The sequence below is a fragment of the Eretmochelys imbricata genome, chromosome 27 (genome assembly GCF_965152235.1).
Source record: "Eretmochelys imbricata isolate rEreImb1 chromosome 27, rEreImb1.hap1, whole genome shotgun sequence".
NCBI classification, from domain to species: Eukaryota; Metazoa; Chordata; order Testudines; family Cheloniidae; genus Eretmochelys; species Eretmochelys imbricata.
In genome coordinates, this window is record NC_135598.1 from 16255934 (window position 1) to 16273176 (window position 17243).

At 46.9% G+C, this 17243-nt stretch overlaps 1 protein-coding gene across 1 annotated transcript in view; it reads right to left on the bottom strand.

The window, feature by feature from the left end:
• The window catches only part of ETV4 (ETS variant transcription factor 4), a 41239-nt gene that overhangs the window by 19727 nt on the left and 4269 nt on the right, over positions 1 to 17243 (bottom strand). Inside the window, exon 4 of the mRNA XM_077806316.1 lies at positions 398 to 451. Within this exon, the coding sequence (XP_077662442.1) occupies positions 398 to 451 (54 nt within the window). The remainder of the gene's footprint in view (positions 1 to 397; positions 452 to 17243) is intronic.

Here is a 17243-nt window from a genome sequence, read left to right on the forward strand (position 1 = left end):
TCCCTCCAGTGAGAACATCTCCATCCAAGCCAATTTCCTTCAGCTTGGTGGCTATAGGTGAAGGTTTCGCCCTTGCATCTCATGCCAATGCCACTCCTTAGCTGGCTGGAATTGCCCAATTAACCACCATACACATCTGCCACCAAACGCCAACAGCCTTGGAACCTCAGGATTAGGGGAATGTGCCAAATGCCTTTGACTGGAATTAGATAGGGATATTTTTGTCTTCTCAAGAAAGGGAGAGGTGGTCACTATCCCTCTACTTTGGGTGGTGCAGGAGGGAGCTCGTGCCTTTGCTTTGACTCTCCATGTGGCACAGTGATCTTCTCATTGATACATTTGTTTGGTTGAAGCAGCTCCTGCCCCTTCCCCATAAACACATTCCCACGGTACTTACAGTTTTCCGAATGAAAGTCAGGCAGAAATTGCTCATCGCTGTCTGGAACCTGAGCTGCAAAGAGGAAGAAAGAGAGATGCGGAGAATCAGATCTGGCACTTAGTAAGCTGTAATTAAACAGTGAGGCAGAAATGAGTCTCTGTGTGTAAAATCAGAGCTTTCGGCTGGAAGGCTCTTTAGGGCTGGTTTCCCTTAGGGATTACAAGCACACTGATGCAGTTCTTCCCCCTGCAGATTCAGGGCACGTCTACACTACAAAGTTAGGTCGACTTAATTTAAGCCGACATCCAGCCGCCGCAGGAATTAAGTCGGTTCGGTGAGTCTATACCACACTCATTGTGTCGGTGGAGTGCGTCCTCACTAGCAGCCCTTGCATTCCTCACCAGCAGCCCTTGCATCAATACACAAAGCAGTGCAACTAGCTGCAGGGGTTTTTGGGAAGGGCTTGCAATGACTCATGGGACCAAAATATTGTTGCAGGGGGGAATGAGAATGGGAACATGGCTTCAACCTCACACGATGTAGTTTTCTCCCTCCCTATCCTGATAGCAACGGCATTCAACCCATAGTTTTTTGTGCCTTTTTTGAAAGCCTGGCTTAGCTGCGCATATGCCATAGACCAAGAAGCATGGACCCAGCTCAGCTATTTACTCTTGTTGTGAGCATTACAAACACCTCAAGCCTTATCCTGCAGTATTTCCAGAGCTGAGACAGGAGCTGCCGCACGGAACATTGTGATGTTATTCAAGCAGCCCTGCTGCAACCCAAGAAACGAAACAATTCCCAATTGCTGCTGGCAGTTGCACAGCAGGTGAACATGGTGGAGTGTCATTTCTGGCCCTGGGAAACAAGCAGTGACTGGTGGGATCGCATCATTATGCAGCTATGATGAGCATGACCGCAGGATGACGAGCAGTGGTTGTAGAACTTTTGAATGCGGAAGGCCACTTTCCAGGAACTTCGTGCAGAGCTTTCCCTGGCTCTGAAGTGCAGCCACACTAAAATGAGACCTGCTCTGACTATGGAGAAGTGAGTGGCGATCTCTCTGAGGAAGCTTGCAAGGCCAGACTGGGGGGAGTCAATTCAGAGTTTGTAAATCCACCGTGGGTATTGTTGTGATCCAAGTGTGCAGGGCCATTAATAGACTTCTGCTAAGAAGGGTAGTGAATCTGGGCAATGTGCAGGACATAGTGGATGGTTTTGCTGCGATGGGGTTCCTTAACTGCAGTGGGGCTATAGATGGAACACATATCCCTATCTTGACACCAGACCATCTTGCCAAAGAGTACATAAAACTGAAAGGAATACTCTTCTATGGTGTTGCAAGCACTCGTGGATCACAGGGGCCATTTCACCGACATCAGTGCGTGATGGTCAGGAAAGGTGCATGACGTACGTATCTTTAGGAACTCCGGTCTCTTCAGAAAGCTGCAATCATGGACTTTCCAGATCACAAAATAACCACTGATGATGTTGAAAAGCCAATAGTGATCCTGGGAGACCCAGCCCCCCGGCTCCCATGGCTAATGAAGCCGAACACCGGCCACCTGGACAGCAGTAAGGACCGGTTCAACAATAGGCTGAGCAAGTGCAGAATGGTGGTGGAATGTGTCTTTGGGCATTTAAAGAGTCACTGGAGCAGTTTGCTTACTGGGTTAGACCTCAGTGAAAGCAACATCCCCATTGTTATCGCTGCCTGCTGTGTGCTCAATATCTGTGAGGCCCAGGGAGAGAAGTTTCCGCAGGGGTGGGGCATGGAGGCAGATAGGTTGACAGCCAATTTTGAGCAGCCGGATACCAGGGCAATAAGAAGAACCCAGTGAGCAGCTCTGTCTCCAGGAGGTTTGAAAACCTGGTTCAGTAATGAGCCACAGTAATGTGCACTGTTTATCTGCATTGTGCCTTCCCATACCATCTCCTCTGTTGCATCATTTTCCCTGCACCTCCCCCCCCCCACACCCTCATGCTCGCAATAAATAAAGAGCATTTCATTCTCGAAACATTGACTTTTATTGCACAAACATACAGAAACTGAAAGAGCAGGGAAATACTTTAATCTTGGGTAAACCGTGAGATAAAATTGGGAGGGGAGAAACCAAGTCAGCTTGTCTGTGAAAGCACAGAAGTCCTGCCCATCAAAGGTCTTTGAATGGCCACCTTTTGTTCTTTGTGCCCTCCGCTGGTATTGAGTGGAAGGGATACTGCATCTTCCTCTCCCCCCCCCCCCCGCCTCCTGGAACGTTTTGCGGGAGGGCAATTGGGAATAGGGTGATGTTTGCAGGCCATTCTGCAGGGGTCTAGCCTCATGCTGTTTTTCTTGAAGCTCAACCAGACGCTCCAACATGTCTGACTGGTTCCTCATAATCCGCAGCATCTCATCCTGCATAGCCCTCTCGTGCTCCTGGGATGCTCTCCTGCTCTCTCTGTCCATGTCGTTTTTCAGACAATGAAATCCTCCAGGCTCTGAGCTCCATGTCCGCTGTCCCAGACGCATTCATTATCTCGCTGAACAAGTCATCACACGGTCTCTTTTTCCATCCTCTAATCTGCAAAAGCCTCTCTGCTGGTGTGGAGGCTGTGCTGAAGGCCAAGCTTTCCACTGTAAGGCATGCAAAGCACAAGGCAACACTGTCAGTGCATACCTGGGGTCTGGTATAAGGATGCTATTTAAATATCCCTCTCCTTATTACACTCAAGTGCAAGCCAGAACATAATCAGAATCTCTAGCCATTCAATAAACCTGTTTGCTGTTCCTGCCGTGGTGAATATGTCCCAGTGGCATGGGCGACGGGCCTTGTGTTGCAACTTGTGGGAAACGCGCATTGGGAGCCCAGGTGCGTAAGTGGACAATGCCTCTTCCCTTTAGCAACATGGACGGTGCTTGGAGACTGGGGACCAGCGTTAAGCCTCCCAAATTGAGGTTTTTTTATCTGAGGCAGCTCCAAAGTGTGTGTGTGGGGGGGGGGGAGGGCATTGCGGCCACGAGAAAACATAGGAAGCACACCTTCCCCTTCCCTTAACGCAGCAGGCAACAGTCGCTCTGGGCTTGGAGATTCTGAATTCCCTGCCAACCAAAACACTGGCATGTTAGGGAAACCGTAGTTGAGAGTCTCGGAAATCACCATGAATGATTGTTTGTGGTCCGAGCACTTGTAATGAAAACGTCCACAGTCTCCCCTAGGTGACCCTATGTGATATCAGTCTCCTGAGGGTGACAGAGGTGGCAAGGGAGCAGATGCTGCAAGCGTCTGGGTACAGAACTGGTCCTTATGCTGCTATGCTGTGTACTACAATGAAGCTAGCAAAGTTAATACTGGAGTGGCGTGGGAAAGTGTCCTACCGTGGTGGAAGAAATAAGGCAGTCCTCCCCAGAAACCTTCTGCAAAGGATTGCAGAGTACCTCCAAAAGTTTCCTGGAGATCTCCATGGAGGATTCCCAGACCATCCCTGTGCACATAAACAGTCTTTTCCGGAGTACACCCTCTGCGTAGTTGGAGTGGCCACTGGGAAGCGGATTCCCACTGCACCTCTCTTTTTCTTCATCTTAAACATAAAGTATAAGAGCGTGTAACCCCTACAGTTTGGTTGGAATTGCATACTCACCAGAGGTGCCTTCCCCAGAATCATGCTTGACCCACCATGCTGTCCTGTGCCTTGCTGGGCTATGGGATTAAAAGTAGCTCCTGGCTCTTGAGGAGAATGGATCCACCACTTGCCTGTCTCACATTCTCCTCGTCCAGAATGTCCTCCTCGTTGTTGCCTGAGGTGGCCCAGGACTCAGACTCCTGGGAGGTATCCACATTGCGTTTGAGGGCAGTGGTGGGGTCACCGCTGAGAATCGCATGCAGCTCATTTTAGAAGTAGCACATCAGTGGTGCAGAACCAGAATGATTGATCACCTCACTTGTCTTCTGGTACACCTGCCTAAGTTCTTTGATTTTCACATGGCACTTTTGCATGCCCCTGGTGTAGCCCTTCTCTCCCATGCCCTGCACAAGCTTTTCACAGATGTCTTCATTTCTTCGGCTGGATAGGAGATGTGCCTGCACAGACTCTTCTCCCCACAGACCAATAAGATCCACAACTTCCAGGCTGGAGCATGTTTGGGGCACTGAGTTACCATGATCAGCTGGGCTGGCGAGCTCTCCATGCTGATCAAACAGGAAATGGAAATTCAAAAGTTCTCGGGGCTTTAACAGGGAAGGTGCTGTTTCCTGTGTACTTGGCTGCTGTGAAGCGGAGTTGAAAACTATCTCCAAAGCAAACAGTCTCCAGAGCATTGTGGGATACCCCCTGGAGGCTAATTCGGTCGACTTACACAATGTTGTGTCTACACCACCTCTCTGTTGACCCATCAACATCGAATTAAGCGCTATGTCTCTCGCAGAGGTGGAGTACTTAAGTCGACATTACAGGCGAATTAGGTCAGCTGTAGGGACCCGGTACTGTAGACACACACATTATTAGGTTGACATAAGGTGGCTTCTGTCAACCTACTTTTGTAGTGTAGATCAGGCCTCCGTTTCTTTACCTCTTTTCTTCAAAGTCAAGATGACTATTTAGGTTTATTTGCTCTTTCTAACTAGGGTTCATTATTTCCCAATACCCAGGAATCTTAGAGAATTCATTGTGGCACAAATAGCTACTGACTGAGAAACTCAAGTTGGCAATGATATGCCACGGTCCTGAGAGAAGCAAGAAACATTTATGTCTCTGCACGGATGTAGCCTTTGCAAAGCAATCGTTCCAGAAAAAGCAGATTGCTTGGGGGGGGAAGGCTGGAGTTCGTAAGTTACTAACAGGAGAAGGAGCATTTCAGAGAAAGCGTTTAAACTCTGCATGTATGTGTGGGAGAAAGGGAGAGAAAGCTTCCCCTCTGTATGCATGATCTCTCAGGTGGGAAATTTAGGAGAAAATTGTAGCATATTGGCATCTTATATGACCTGCCAAACACCTGACCTCTCTCTTCACAAAGACAACACTGAACAGCTCACAGTCACACTGCAGGAGGCCTGGACTTCCTGCTGAAGATTCTGTAGACAGCGCTCATCACAATGACAATAGCAAGTGCCTCTGTGGTTTTTGAATAATCCAGAAACTGTCTGATAAAGGTGTTTGAATATCTGCAGCCTCATTCGCTGTGGACCATCCCATCTTGTGGGAGCACGAAGAGCAATGAAATGGTTAACAGCGTTAGCAACTCAATAGTAATAACAAGACTTCAAGAATTAATGCCTCATCAAGCCACACTTGTTTGTCTGCAGGGATGAAAAGACAACAGCTAGGCAGTTTACACTCTGATTTCTCCCCACATCCCAAAGGGCTAGAATTATTAATTATTACTATTATTTTAAATGAAAGTTTAGACTTTGGAGAAAGCTGTAAAACCTCATGTGCAGAGATCCCCACGGCCTCTACTACAGAGACACAAATAAAGAATCTAGAACAAATGAAGAATCCTTTCCAGGGACGGCTCTTTGCTTTCTTCTGATAAGAATTATTTGACCCTCTTTAAAGCATACATTTGTAAGTTTTCATGGAGATGCCTCAACTCAGGTTGAGGCACCAGGAGACAAGTAGACATGAATTCATGTATGCCTTCTCCGCACTGCAGCGCTTAACTGTGATTTTGTACCCACGTAGATGTGCAGTTGCCATACCTGGTTGTGCAGTGGCCATAGTTGGTTACAAGTAACGCTTTGTGTCTGCACACAGCAAATTTTCTGTATCATGACCATGTTTGTAGCAGTGCAAATCCATGATTTGTAGGGGATATAGTGCCCAGAGGACATACAGAACAATGCACCCTGGGGAATCCTACTTCACAGGCAGCTGGGAGTAAGTACGCCCAGCCAAACTGGTTACACAAATATACTTAGGGCGCCCTGTCCACTGTGTGATGACCTCAGATAGCCATCTGTGCGCCAGACTAGGGCTCGGGCAGGGACAAAACACTGTCACCACTTTGGTTGGTAAGCAAGTTTTAACCATGTTGTACATTATGGGTCACAAATCACCTTATGGAGCCACTAACTGGTGACAAGCCTGTAGGGTGGTCAGAATCTTAATCACCCCTCTCAGGCTTTATCGTTTCAACTTTTATTACAGCTAACACAAACATTCAATTAAACAGACTTAAATCCTAGAATCCTCCTTCCATACAAGGCCTGTGAAAAGCTTGACAATGGTGAGGCAGCTGGTGTGCTGGGCAGCTGCCTATCATGCTGACTCCCAGTGACTCACTGTTATCTCATGCTCCCCGCCTACTTGTATCTACCTGTTTCTGGTCATAAAACTGTGAGCTTTTGGTGGCAGGGACTGTCTCTTTGTTCTGGGATTGAACCAGGGGCCCTGGTCCATGACTGAGTTGCCTAGGCACTATCACAATAAATAACAATAAAATAGAGTAAAACATATACAGTAAAGGAACAAGGACTAAACCACTTCACCAGGAGAGCTGACATAGCAAATTCTATGGGCATGCCCTGGAAAGGGTATTCCAGCCTACAAACTTTATATTAATAGTGCCGTAATGCTACAGCCCATTCCTGTTCTACTAATACCTTAGATAGGCACCCTTCAGTTATACGTCTTTTCAGTTTCAGGGAATAGGCAGATAGGGATTTGCTCTTGTTCCGCTTTTCTTTTTTGCTAGGAAGAGCTTTAATGAACATTCCCCTCAAACATTCATAGAAGGAGTAATTCAGTCAGATTTTCCAATTATAATGAGTCTGTAGACACACCCTCCTCCCAGGTTATTTGTGCCATTTTCCTTCTGCTGTAGCTATATGAGAATAGAAATGTAGCGCTCAAAGGAGCATGAGAGGTCATCTAGTCCAGGGCCCTGTTCTTAAAAACCTTCCATGACAGGGATTCCACAACCTCCCTTGGAAGCCTATTCCAGTGCTTAACTAGCCTTGGTTAGAATTTTTTTCCTAATATTTAACCTAAATCTCCCTTGTTGCAGTTTAAGCTGATTACTGCTTGCCCTACTTTCAGAGGAGATGGAGAACAATTGATCCCCACCCTCCTTAGAACAGCCCTTGACAGGTTTGAAGACTTATCAGGTCACCCCTCAGTCTTCTTTTCTTAAGACTAAACATTCCCAGGCTTTTTAACCTCTCCTCAGAGCTTAGGTTTTCTAAGCCCTTGATCATTTTTGTTGTTCTCCTCTGGTTGCTCTCCAATTGGTCCACATCCTTCTTGAAGTGTGGTGCCCAGAACTGGTCCCAGGACTTCAGCTGAGGCCTCACCAATGCCAAGTAGAGCAGGACAATTGCCTCCCATGTCTTACATATGATGCTCTTGTTAATTCACCCCAGAATGGTGTTAGCCTCTTTTGCAATTATATCACATTGATCCATATTCAGTTAGTGATCCACTCTAACCCCAGATCCTTTTCAGCAGTGGTACCACCTAGCCAGTCCGCCCCCATTTTGTAGTTGTGCATTTAATTTTTTCTTCCTAAGTGTAGTACTTTGCATTGACTTTATTGAATTTCATTTTATTGATTTCAGACCAGTTCTCCAGTTTATCAAGGTCATTTCGAATTTTAATCCTGTCCTCCAAAGTGCTTGCAACCCCCCCCCATCTTGGTGTCATTTGCAAATTTTATAAGTATACTCTTACTCCATTATCCAAGTCATTAATGAAAATATTGATTAGTACTGGACCCAGGATAGACCCCTCCATGACCACACTAGATACATCTTCCCAGTTTGACAGTAAACCAAGTACTCTTTGAATACGATCATTCAGCCAGCTTTGCACCCACCTTATAGTAATTTCCTCTAGATCACATTTCCCTAGTTTGCTTCTCCTTATAACCCTATTATCCTCTAGATGCTAACAAATTGATTAATAATTTGTTCAGTGTCTTTCCAGGTATTGAGAGCCATGTTGGTCCAGCCTAACTTCAAATAGACTGCCCTCAACCTAGGATGTACAGTGTTATTGAAGTTCTTCTCTCATAATCGTCTCCCTTATGGGACAAAAATATAAAAAATAAAGGTACCAACCCAGCTTTGTCTTCAAAAGCAACAACATCTAGCTGTATTTATTCTAGAACACCCTTAATTTCTGGATGAGAAGACACACTTCTACTAAGGTTTCAGAGTAGGAGCCATGTTAGTCTGTATCTGCAAAAAGAAAAGGAGTACTTGTGGCACCTTAGAGACTAACCAATTTATTTGAGCATAAGCTTTCGTGAGCTATTCGTGAGCTACTAAGAACAACAAAGAGACTGAGGCAATCAGTATAGGAATCAAATCCTGGTTTCAGCATAGTATTTGCTGCTCAGAAATTGGCCCTTGTACCAATACACAATTAACTCTTTTCCAGCCAGTCTGAGCTTACACTGTGCAGAGATTTCAGCCCTAAGCAACATATTGGGAGTTGCAGTTCCCACACCCAACGAACTTCTTCAGAATAGCTGCACATCTGCATTCAATTCTGTGCAAACACCCCTCCCCCTAAGTTTACCTTCCCACCCTACCTTCTCACACAGAAGAATATGCCTTCAATTTTCAAATGAAAAGCCTCCAGAGCTATTGCTTTTCCGCCAAAGCAGGAAGATCTAATTATCCTTCTAGTCACCTGCATTTTCTTGCTTGCCTTCCCAGTTTGTCTGAACAAGTCCAGACACACTGGCACCTCATCTGCATTAGACTGCCCCGTAGGGCTGCACCGTGCTGGTACAACATGCAAAATGTTAAAGAAAACTGTCAGTAATGAGGAGGTCAGGACGACAGTCAACAAGTTATAAACACATCACAAGTCCCCGCAAAGGCGCTCCCTGTGAGCCAGTGCAGCATGTTTCCAAGTCTGGTTCCCTGGAGCTCTGCTGAGACATGCATGTTGCCCTCTAGCAGCTCTGGCAAGTCAGGCATCACTCAGTCTTAAGGACCCTGGACCCAGGGGACTAAGGCTTAGATACGCTATGAGGCCCTGTCCTCGGCAGGAGCTTGGCCTGTACACACCTCTGAGAGACACATGATCTCTCCTGTCACCTTTACACTTTGGCAACACTTGTGTAGCTTGTCATTGAATTTTGAGACTCTTTCCATTTCACCAGGGTTCAAAGAGCTGGCTTGAATTAATGCCACGAGTCAACACAAGCAGCAGCTATGTTTTGAAGCAGCACTATGTCAGTGCGAGACACTCTTCTACCAACGTAGCTACCGCGGCTTGTTGGGGGTGGTTTGGGGAAGCAGCTACACGGGAGATCTGCAGAGGCACAGGACAGTACAGCTGTGCTGCTGTAAGCTTGTCAGTGTCGACAAATTCTCTAGCAATCAAGAACGGCTGCTACTCTGAAGAACGTCCCAGACTCCCAGTAGTTAGGCATGGGTGAATGTGTAGGGAGGGAAGGCGGGGTGATTTGCACATCTTTCTTCACTGGAGGCAAAAGTCCACATTTTGGGTTCAGAACAAACTGCTCAAAAGTAGGCAAATCAAGGCAGGTTTATCACGACATAAAAGATGCTCCTTTTCCTCCTAATCGCATCACTCATGCAAATTTAACAGGATAAGGCTAAGCACAGCTCCAGTTTCCTCCTTAGAAATCTAGAGTGAGGCCTGAAGGCGAGAAACCAGACTTGTCTCTTCAGAAACCAGGGACACTTTGCCTCCCAAGGAGTCACACAGAACAATCTGGGATGCTAATCGGAAGGATACAGGCAGTTAGGTAAAGTACAAGCAGTGGTTGAAGCCCATATTAGCCACCCCGGAGCTCAGGGCGTCCCAAACAGAACCTGCCACAGATTCCATGAGGCTGGCATCAGGCTTCAAAGGGGGCCTCAGCTGCCACACAACTCGAGGGGCTTTCATCATATTCCCACCATAGGTGCCAACTTTCACCAGCGCCAGAGGGTGCTCGCGCCCTCCCGCCCTGCCCTGACTCCACCCCTTCCCTGCTCCTGCCCCCCCCCCCATTCCAACCCCTTCCCCAAAGTCCCTGCCCCAACTCCGCCCCCTCCCTGCCCCTACTGGACCCCTTCCCAAAATGCCTGCCCCGGCCCCACCTCTTCCCCAAGCGTGCCGCGTTCCCCCTCCACCCCCTCCCTCCCAGCCGCGCGAAACAGCTGTTTTGCGGCACAAGCGCTGGGAGCTAGGGGGGAAACATGGGCATGTGTTGTGCTCAGGGGAGGAGGTGGAGGCGGAGCCGAGGCGGAGGTGAGCTGGGCGGGGGTGGGGAGCTGCCGTGCTCCAGCCCCAGAGCACCCACGGAGTCGGCACCTATGATTCCCACAGCAAAGCCATAGGACAAGGGTTAGGACACATAGTGCCTACAACCGGCACCTGATTGTCCAGTTCCACTGCACTGACACATCATCAGTACCAGGCCTTTGGACAATTGTCAGAGCAAATGAACACACACAGACAGAACACACAAACATGAGTGGGGCAAGAAGCAAGAATCCTTTGCTTCAAAACCCGAGAACCAGCACTCTACATCAAGTTTCACTGCAAGGGGTTAGAGCAGCCAGAAGCACCAGATGAGATCTATCACTGCTAGCTCCCTCAGTAAGGCTACGATTTAGTCAGGAAAAATAACGAGGAGTCCTTGTGGCACCTTAGAGACTAACAAATTTATTTGAGCCTAAGCTTTCGTGGGCTAGAACCCATTTCATCAGATGCATGGAGTCAGGGGTATTTTTAGTAAAAGTCATGGACAGGTCACGGGCAATAAATAAAAAATGCATGGCCTTGTACTATAAATATCCCTGACTAAATCTTAGGTGGGGGGCCACTGCTCTGGGGGGCACCTGGCGGGCCACTGCTGCGGAGGGGGGGCACAGGGAGGGCGCGGCTCTGCCGGGGAGAGTCAACAGCACCAGCTGCTGGGGGCCACTGAGCAGTGGCTGCTTGCTCTGGGCGCCCCCAGGGCCGCCCAACTGCCACTGCTCTGGCTGCCCCCAGGACTGCTGCCGGAGGCTGCCGAGCAGCAGCTGCTCCTGCCACCCCCAGGATCCCTGCTCAGGCAGTCCCTGGGGCCAGCTGCCTGGGGCTGTCCAAGCAGCGGCCGGTGTGGCTGGCTCCGGGGCTGCTCCAGTAGTGGCTGATGCAGCTGGCTGCGGGGCCGCCCGAGCGGTTGCCTGCAGAGCAACTTGAGCAACGGCCGGTGTGGCTGTCCCCAGGTCTACCTGAGCACAGGGTCAGCCACACTGGTGGCTGCAGAAGTCATGGAGGTCGCGGAAAGTCACGGAATCTGTGATTTCTGCAACCTCCGTGACAGACACAGAGCCCTATCCATCAGATAAAGCTCCAATAATGGAAGAAGAGGTTAGAACTAGAGGGACATGGAGCTGCCCCCCATTATCCTGTCAATAGAACACACACAATTCCCATTGACTGATCCTGCTGATGGAACAATTAGGCCCCAGAACTTTAGAGCGACTTGGTCAACTTGAAAACACATTTCAAGCAGGTACATTTATTTCCCTAGGTTACTAGGAACATTCAATATTATGGAATATTATGCTCTTTATTCACTTTTTGTATTTCTCTTAGCTGGTGAGGAGACTCATAGATAGATTCCAAAGCCAGAAGGGACCCTTGTGATCGTGTAGTCTGACCTATATTGCACAGGTCATAGAACTGTCCCAAAATAATTCCTAGAGCAAATCTTCTAGAAAAACAACATTAAAATGCACATTATTTGCTTGTGCCCAGTTTACCGAGTGATCCTGATTGCTCTGAATCAGAGATCTGTCCTCTTCATTGTTTACTCCTCCAATTTTTCTGTCATCTGCAAACTTTATTGGTGATGACTTTGGGGTTTTTAGCCAGGTCAATGATAAAGATATTAAATAGCATGGGGCCAAAGAATAGATTAATAGATTTTAATGTTACCCTTTAAAAAAAATTGTGGATGCAATTTATGAGGACTTAGCCAATGGTTCATCTTTTGTTTATATCTAGTTTCATTGTCAAGTTTATGGCTCTGCATTGCTCGGGTTTTGAGCCTTTCCAAAAAAACCTGTTTGTCTGAATTTTTTTTTAAATGGTGGAAACATTTATTTCAGTCTCACATTTTTATAAAAGCTTGGGTTTTTAAAAAAGAAAATAAAAATTAAATCTGAGACCAGATTCAAGTTGACAGTATCCCTTTAAGCATTTCTGTATGAAACAAATTAAGGAACCAAGCCACTGACTATGGTGAGATGTTCTAGTTAGACCACAGAGGAAAAAAATATCCCTATATATATAAATATAAATCTGAACAATCTGTAAGGAAAATGAGAGTCAGGCTGCAGCAGCTCATCTGTTGAGGTTTAAAATGAGATGATCAAAATCCTATAGAAACTTTTAAAATAGAAATAAAGGAGACTTAGCAAGAAGTTGTAGAAGTAGGTGCTGAACTTTAGTCTAAATGAGGCTAAAGTACTAGAAGAAAGACTGCGCAGTTCAGAAATCAAGACTTGCAATCTCACTGTGAGTATTTAAGATCGGGCTTGTAAAAGGGACATCACAACATGATTCAGAAGAGCTGCTCCGACATCCATTTCGATTTCCATGGGATAGTCCCCTGAAATATATTTTGTATCATGGCACTATGATGCAGGAAAAATGTATATCACATACACAGAGACATGGCAACCCTACTCCCTCTGCTTAGTGAAAATATGTATTTCTCTGCTTAGCAGAGATAAGCAACATGGAAATTCTCCACATTTACATGTGCTCTGTTTCATGCATTTTAAATGCTAGATTTGGACAGCAGAGATCAAATTGGCTCACTTGTAAGTGGTTTGTGTGTTTTGAATACAGCTTTGCTCTTCTTGTTGAAAAGATGCTTCTAAAGACAATGAGAACTTTGAACTGGGTTTTACAAACAAAGGGAGAAACATGATGTATTTACTGGCTTTTGCTCTTGTCCACTTGGGAAAGATGGATTTTATGTGAAAAGGCTAACTTTTGTGTGTCTAATAGAGCTGAAAGGAACGTAGCTCATTTTCTGTACGCTGTAAGAGTGATCTAGCGGACAGCGCACAGGACTGTGATCTAGGAACAACTGAGCTCTCTAATCATGGCCAGGTCCACAGATAATGTCACTGTCAGAGGCAAGTCTTGGTGGTATTTCTAATATAGATGAATCCTGAAAACAGATCACAGCATAGCTGCACTTTGTAATGTAGACAGCACCTGCACCTACACCTACAAGGGGCGGTGAGAACACAAGAGCCTAATTTACAGATACTAATACATATTATTACTGTTACTTTGTTCACAGCATCAGTGAGGTAGGTCAGCCAGCCCAGTCCAGAGAATAGCATCTCTTTGCTGCTGCTGCAGGAGGAAGAGGAAAAAACTCACTTGGTTTCTTAAGGAACTAGAAAATAACAGCTCGTGTTCTCACCTTGGCTAGAGCAGGGAGTTTATTTTATTACACGTAAAAAGAGAAGTTTATGGTCTGGAGGAAGTTCTAACTTTTAGGCAATATTTTGGGTCTAAACAACCAGCTACCGTATTACTTGCATATTAACAGATTAAAGAGAGATCTTCATGCTGCCACCACCTCTAGTCTTGTCAGAAACTAATGGGGGCGGGGGGAAACTGACAGTGACACCAAAGGAAACAATAGCACTAATCTTTGCCAGGCTGGGCTGGAACAACGCTGCTCTTCCTCAGGGGCTGAAAGTGTTCCATATCCAAAGTTTTTCATCTGTATTGTCAAGAAGCCAGGGCGTGGAGACATCAGGCTCTGCAGGTTAAGGAACAATAAGATGCAGCACAGTGTCTAGTTGCAGAGGTATGTTCTCGGGAGAGATCTAAGAGTTCGCATTTAAACCTAGTTAGGAAACTTGCAAACGGATAGTTTTTGTGCAAGTTGTTTTGTTCTTTTTTCCAGTTAACTCTACAAACCAAAGTTCAAGGCTAGTGAAAATCATGCAGGGGAGTGAAGCTAGACAAGGATTTCCCTGGTATCACAGATAAGTGGAGAAGACAGTGCAGGGACCTGGCCTGTCAGCTGCAGCCACCAGTGTCAGATTCTATTGCTGCTAAACAGAGAGCTACCCCCCAGGGGTACTAGCTGCTAGCCCCACCATTCACCAGCCCCAAAAATGAAGTGCACAGCTTCCTCCCTTCTGGAGAGGGGAGATAAAGTCCCACAAAAAACTGGAAGTGACTCAAAGGGGACTGAACAGAGAAACTGTCTGAAGCGAACTGCCCCTCTGAGTTTCCCAGCAGTAGAGGGATAGTGCTGAGAAAACACGAAGTAACAAGCAGAAACCCGGCAAAGAGGGTTCCAGCCTGCTGGAAGGGAGTTGATCCCACCTGGAATCCCGACTGTTGGGACTCACAGTGACCAATATGTATCGCTGACCATAGATGCAAGTTGAACTAGGAAGAGCCGACAGTGCTCCCTGGGGACAGGCCCATGGACACTGCACTTAGGAGCTGCCTGAATTGCCACAGGAGGTCACTCTTGTTGCACAGCAGGGAGCACATTTGTGCTGTAACTCTTAAACGCTGGCGTAAAAAAGGTGGTTTAGTGTAATTTAAAACGACCGTCCTGACTGCCCCATGGCACACGGGGGGCAGGAGGGGACTTATTGCATCTCCAGCCGGAGCCATACTGGGGCAGGGGCGGTAGCAGCAAGTGCAGGAGCAGCTCTCTGATCGACACCACTTAGGAAGGGAAAGTTTCCTTTGGTACAAATTTTTTGTAACCTGTTTTTAACACTCCAAAAGCATGTGACCATTTCATTTGCTCCAGCCAGGAATATGCCAATAAAGCACCGGAACTCAAAAGTGCAGCACAAATGACTCGAGCTGATTCACAAAAAGCAATGATGAGAGGTAAATGTGCATTGCTTGGACAAATAGCAACTATGGCTGCTTCTGCCACTGCTCCCAAGGGTCCAGCTCCCCTGGGGCTCCAGTATAGACAGGGCTCCAGCAGCTGCTAGTGCGCTAACACCTTGATGCCAACCCTGCTCAGAGCAGGTCTATGTGACCACAGCGGCAGCATCAAGACCCTTCTCTGCATTGGCACCACCAGTGGAGGTGAAAGAGTGGAAAATGTTAGGTAATGTAGATGGGGGCAGGAGGGAATGAAAAACATCTGCAAGTCTCTGAAGACCATAGGATGGAAGAAAACTAGGGTGTGATCCCAGGGGATAGCCAGTTCACTTGAATGGTCAGGGGAAGTTGTAGGCTGAATAGCAGGAAACATTTCCTTCACAGCCCAAGACAGTCTCCCAGGGACAGAGCTGGAATCAGGGTGGCAACTAGCGATTGTGTGCACACTGCCCACTCTTCCAATTCCTCTTAGCTAAGTGTTAACTCTGCTCTCTGGAACACACAAATAGGGACAGAGTCCCGAGCCTCGCTCAGACAGACCTGCCGTTACACACCGTCGGGTCACTAGTGCAGTGCGGAGACCGCAAAGGGCATGTCCATAAGATATCTGCCAAAGGACCCCGCACCTGCCCATTGCCATAAACGAAATTGTCTTTGAGACAATACAGACCAGACAGCACAGGCCCGGCTAATGTTTTATTAGTATTTCTTACAAGCATTTCCTGGGCCTTTGCACAGCAGGAAAACGAGTACCAGCTGCGAATGCTTGTTCCCCAAAGCCTCTATCAAATTGCTGCTGAAAACACTTCGGCTGCTAGTGCTGAATGGACAAAACCATTTTCAACTGCACTGCAGAAAGTGGGATAGATACCATACGCTTTAAAGGACAGAGGTAGGGAAGGACTAGCAGCTACCTGAATGCTACAATAGTAGGACTAGGTACCAGCTACATCCACTGGTGGAAACCCAACCACGTGAGGCACTTAAAACTAGACTGGACAAAGCACCCCTGAAATATACTGTAGGGAATAACCCAGTACTGGCCTGAGTAACGGACTAGACTGGAGCCAGTAAAACTCTGCCAGCTCAACTTACTGTCATTTGAAATAATCTGCATGGCTCTAAGTGGAACCAAGAGTGAAGAAAAGAAAATTCCTACAGAATTCAAAGAGTGAACAGTCTGAGAACTCTGTCATCGCAAGTGACTGACGAGGGCACCCAGGCTCCAGGCAGTAGCTGGACAATAGCACCAAGGGGACTGTAGGTTAAAATTCAGTCTCAGCAACAGATGAGCTGAGTTTGGGGGTCTCAGTCTATTGCCCGAAGAGCCTATGTCTATTCTGTTATTTTTAATAGAGCATCATGGCCAGCTGCCTGCCCTGGGCTGCTGACAGTTTTACTCAGGGTAACAGAGAACAAAGGGCAATGGTCCATATCTCAGCCCCACAGAGTGGATGGTGTCTGCTCTGAGATGGAGGAATCAAACAGAAGGGGCATGGCTGGAATGCAACTCTGAGGTGTGATGCCCTATAGCGGTGGCACTCAGTCAGGGGTACGCGTACCCATGTGGGTACACAGAGGTCTTTCAGGGGGAACAGCAACACATCTAGATATTTGCTTAGTTTTACAACAAGCTACATAAAAAGCACTAGTGAAGCCAGTACAAACTAAAATTTCATACAGACAATGATGTGTTTATACTGTTCTATATACTATACACTGAAATGTAAGTACAATATTTATATTCCAATGGATTTTTTTATAATCATATTGTAAAAATGAGAAGGTAAGCAATTGTACAGTAATACTGTGCTTTGACACTTATATTTTTATGTCTGATTTTGTAAGCAAGTAGTTTTTAAGTGAGGTGGAACTTGGGGGTACACCAGCTAAATCAGACTCCTGAAAGGGGTACAGGAGTCTGGAAAGGTTGAGAGCTACAGCCCTGTAGGGCTGGGGGAGGGCAGTGGGAGGATGCACCAACAGGCCCTGCGCCCTGAAGCCAGAGCTGTCAGTCAGTCTCACTTACATGAGAAAC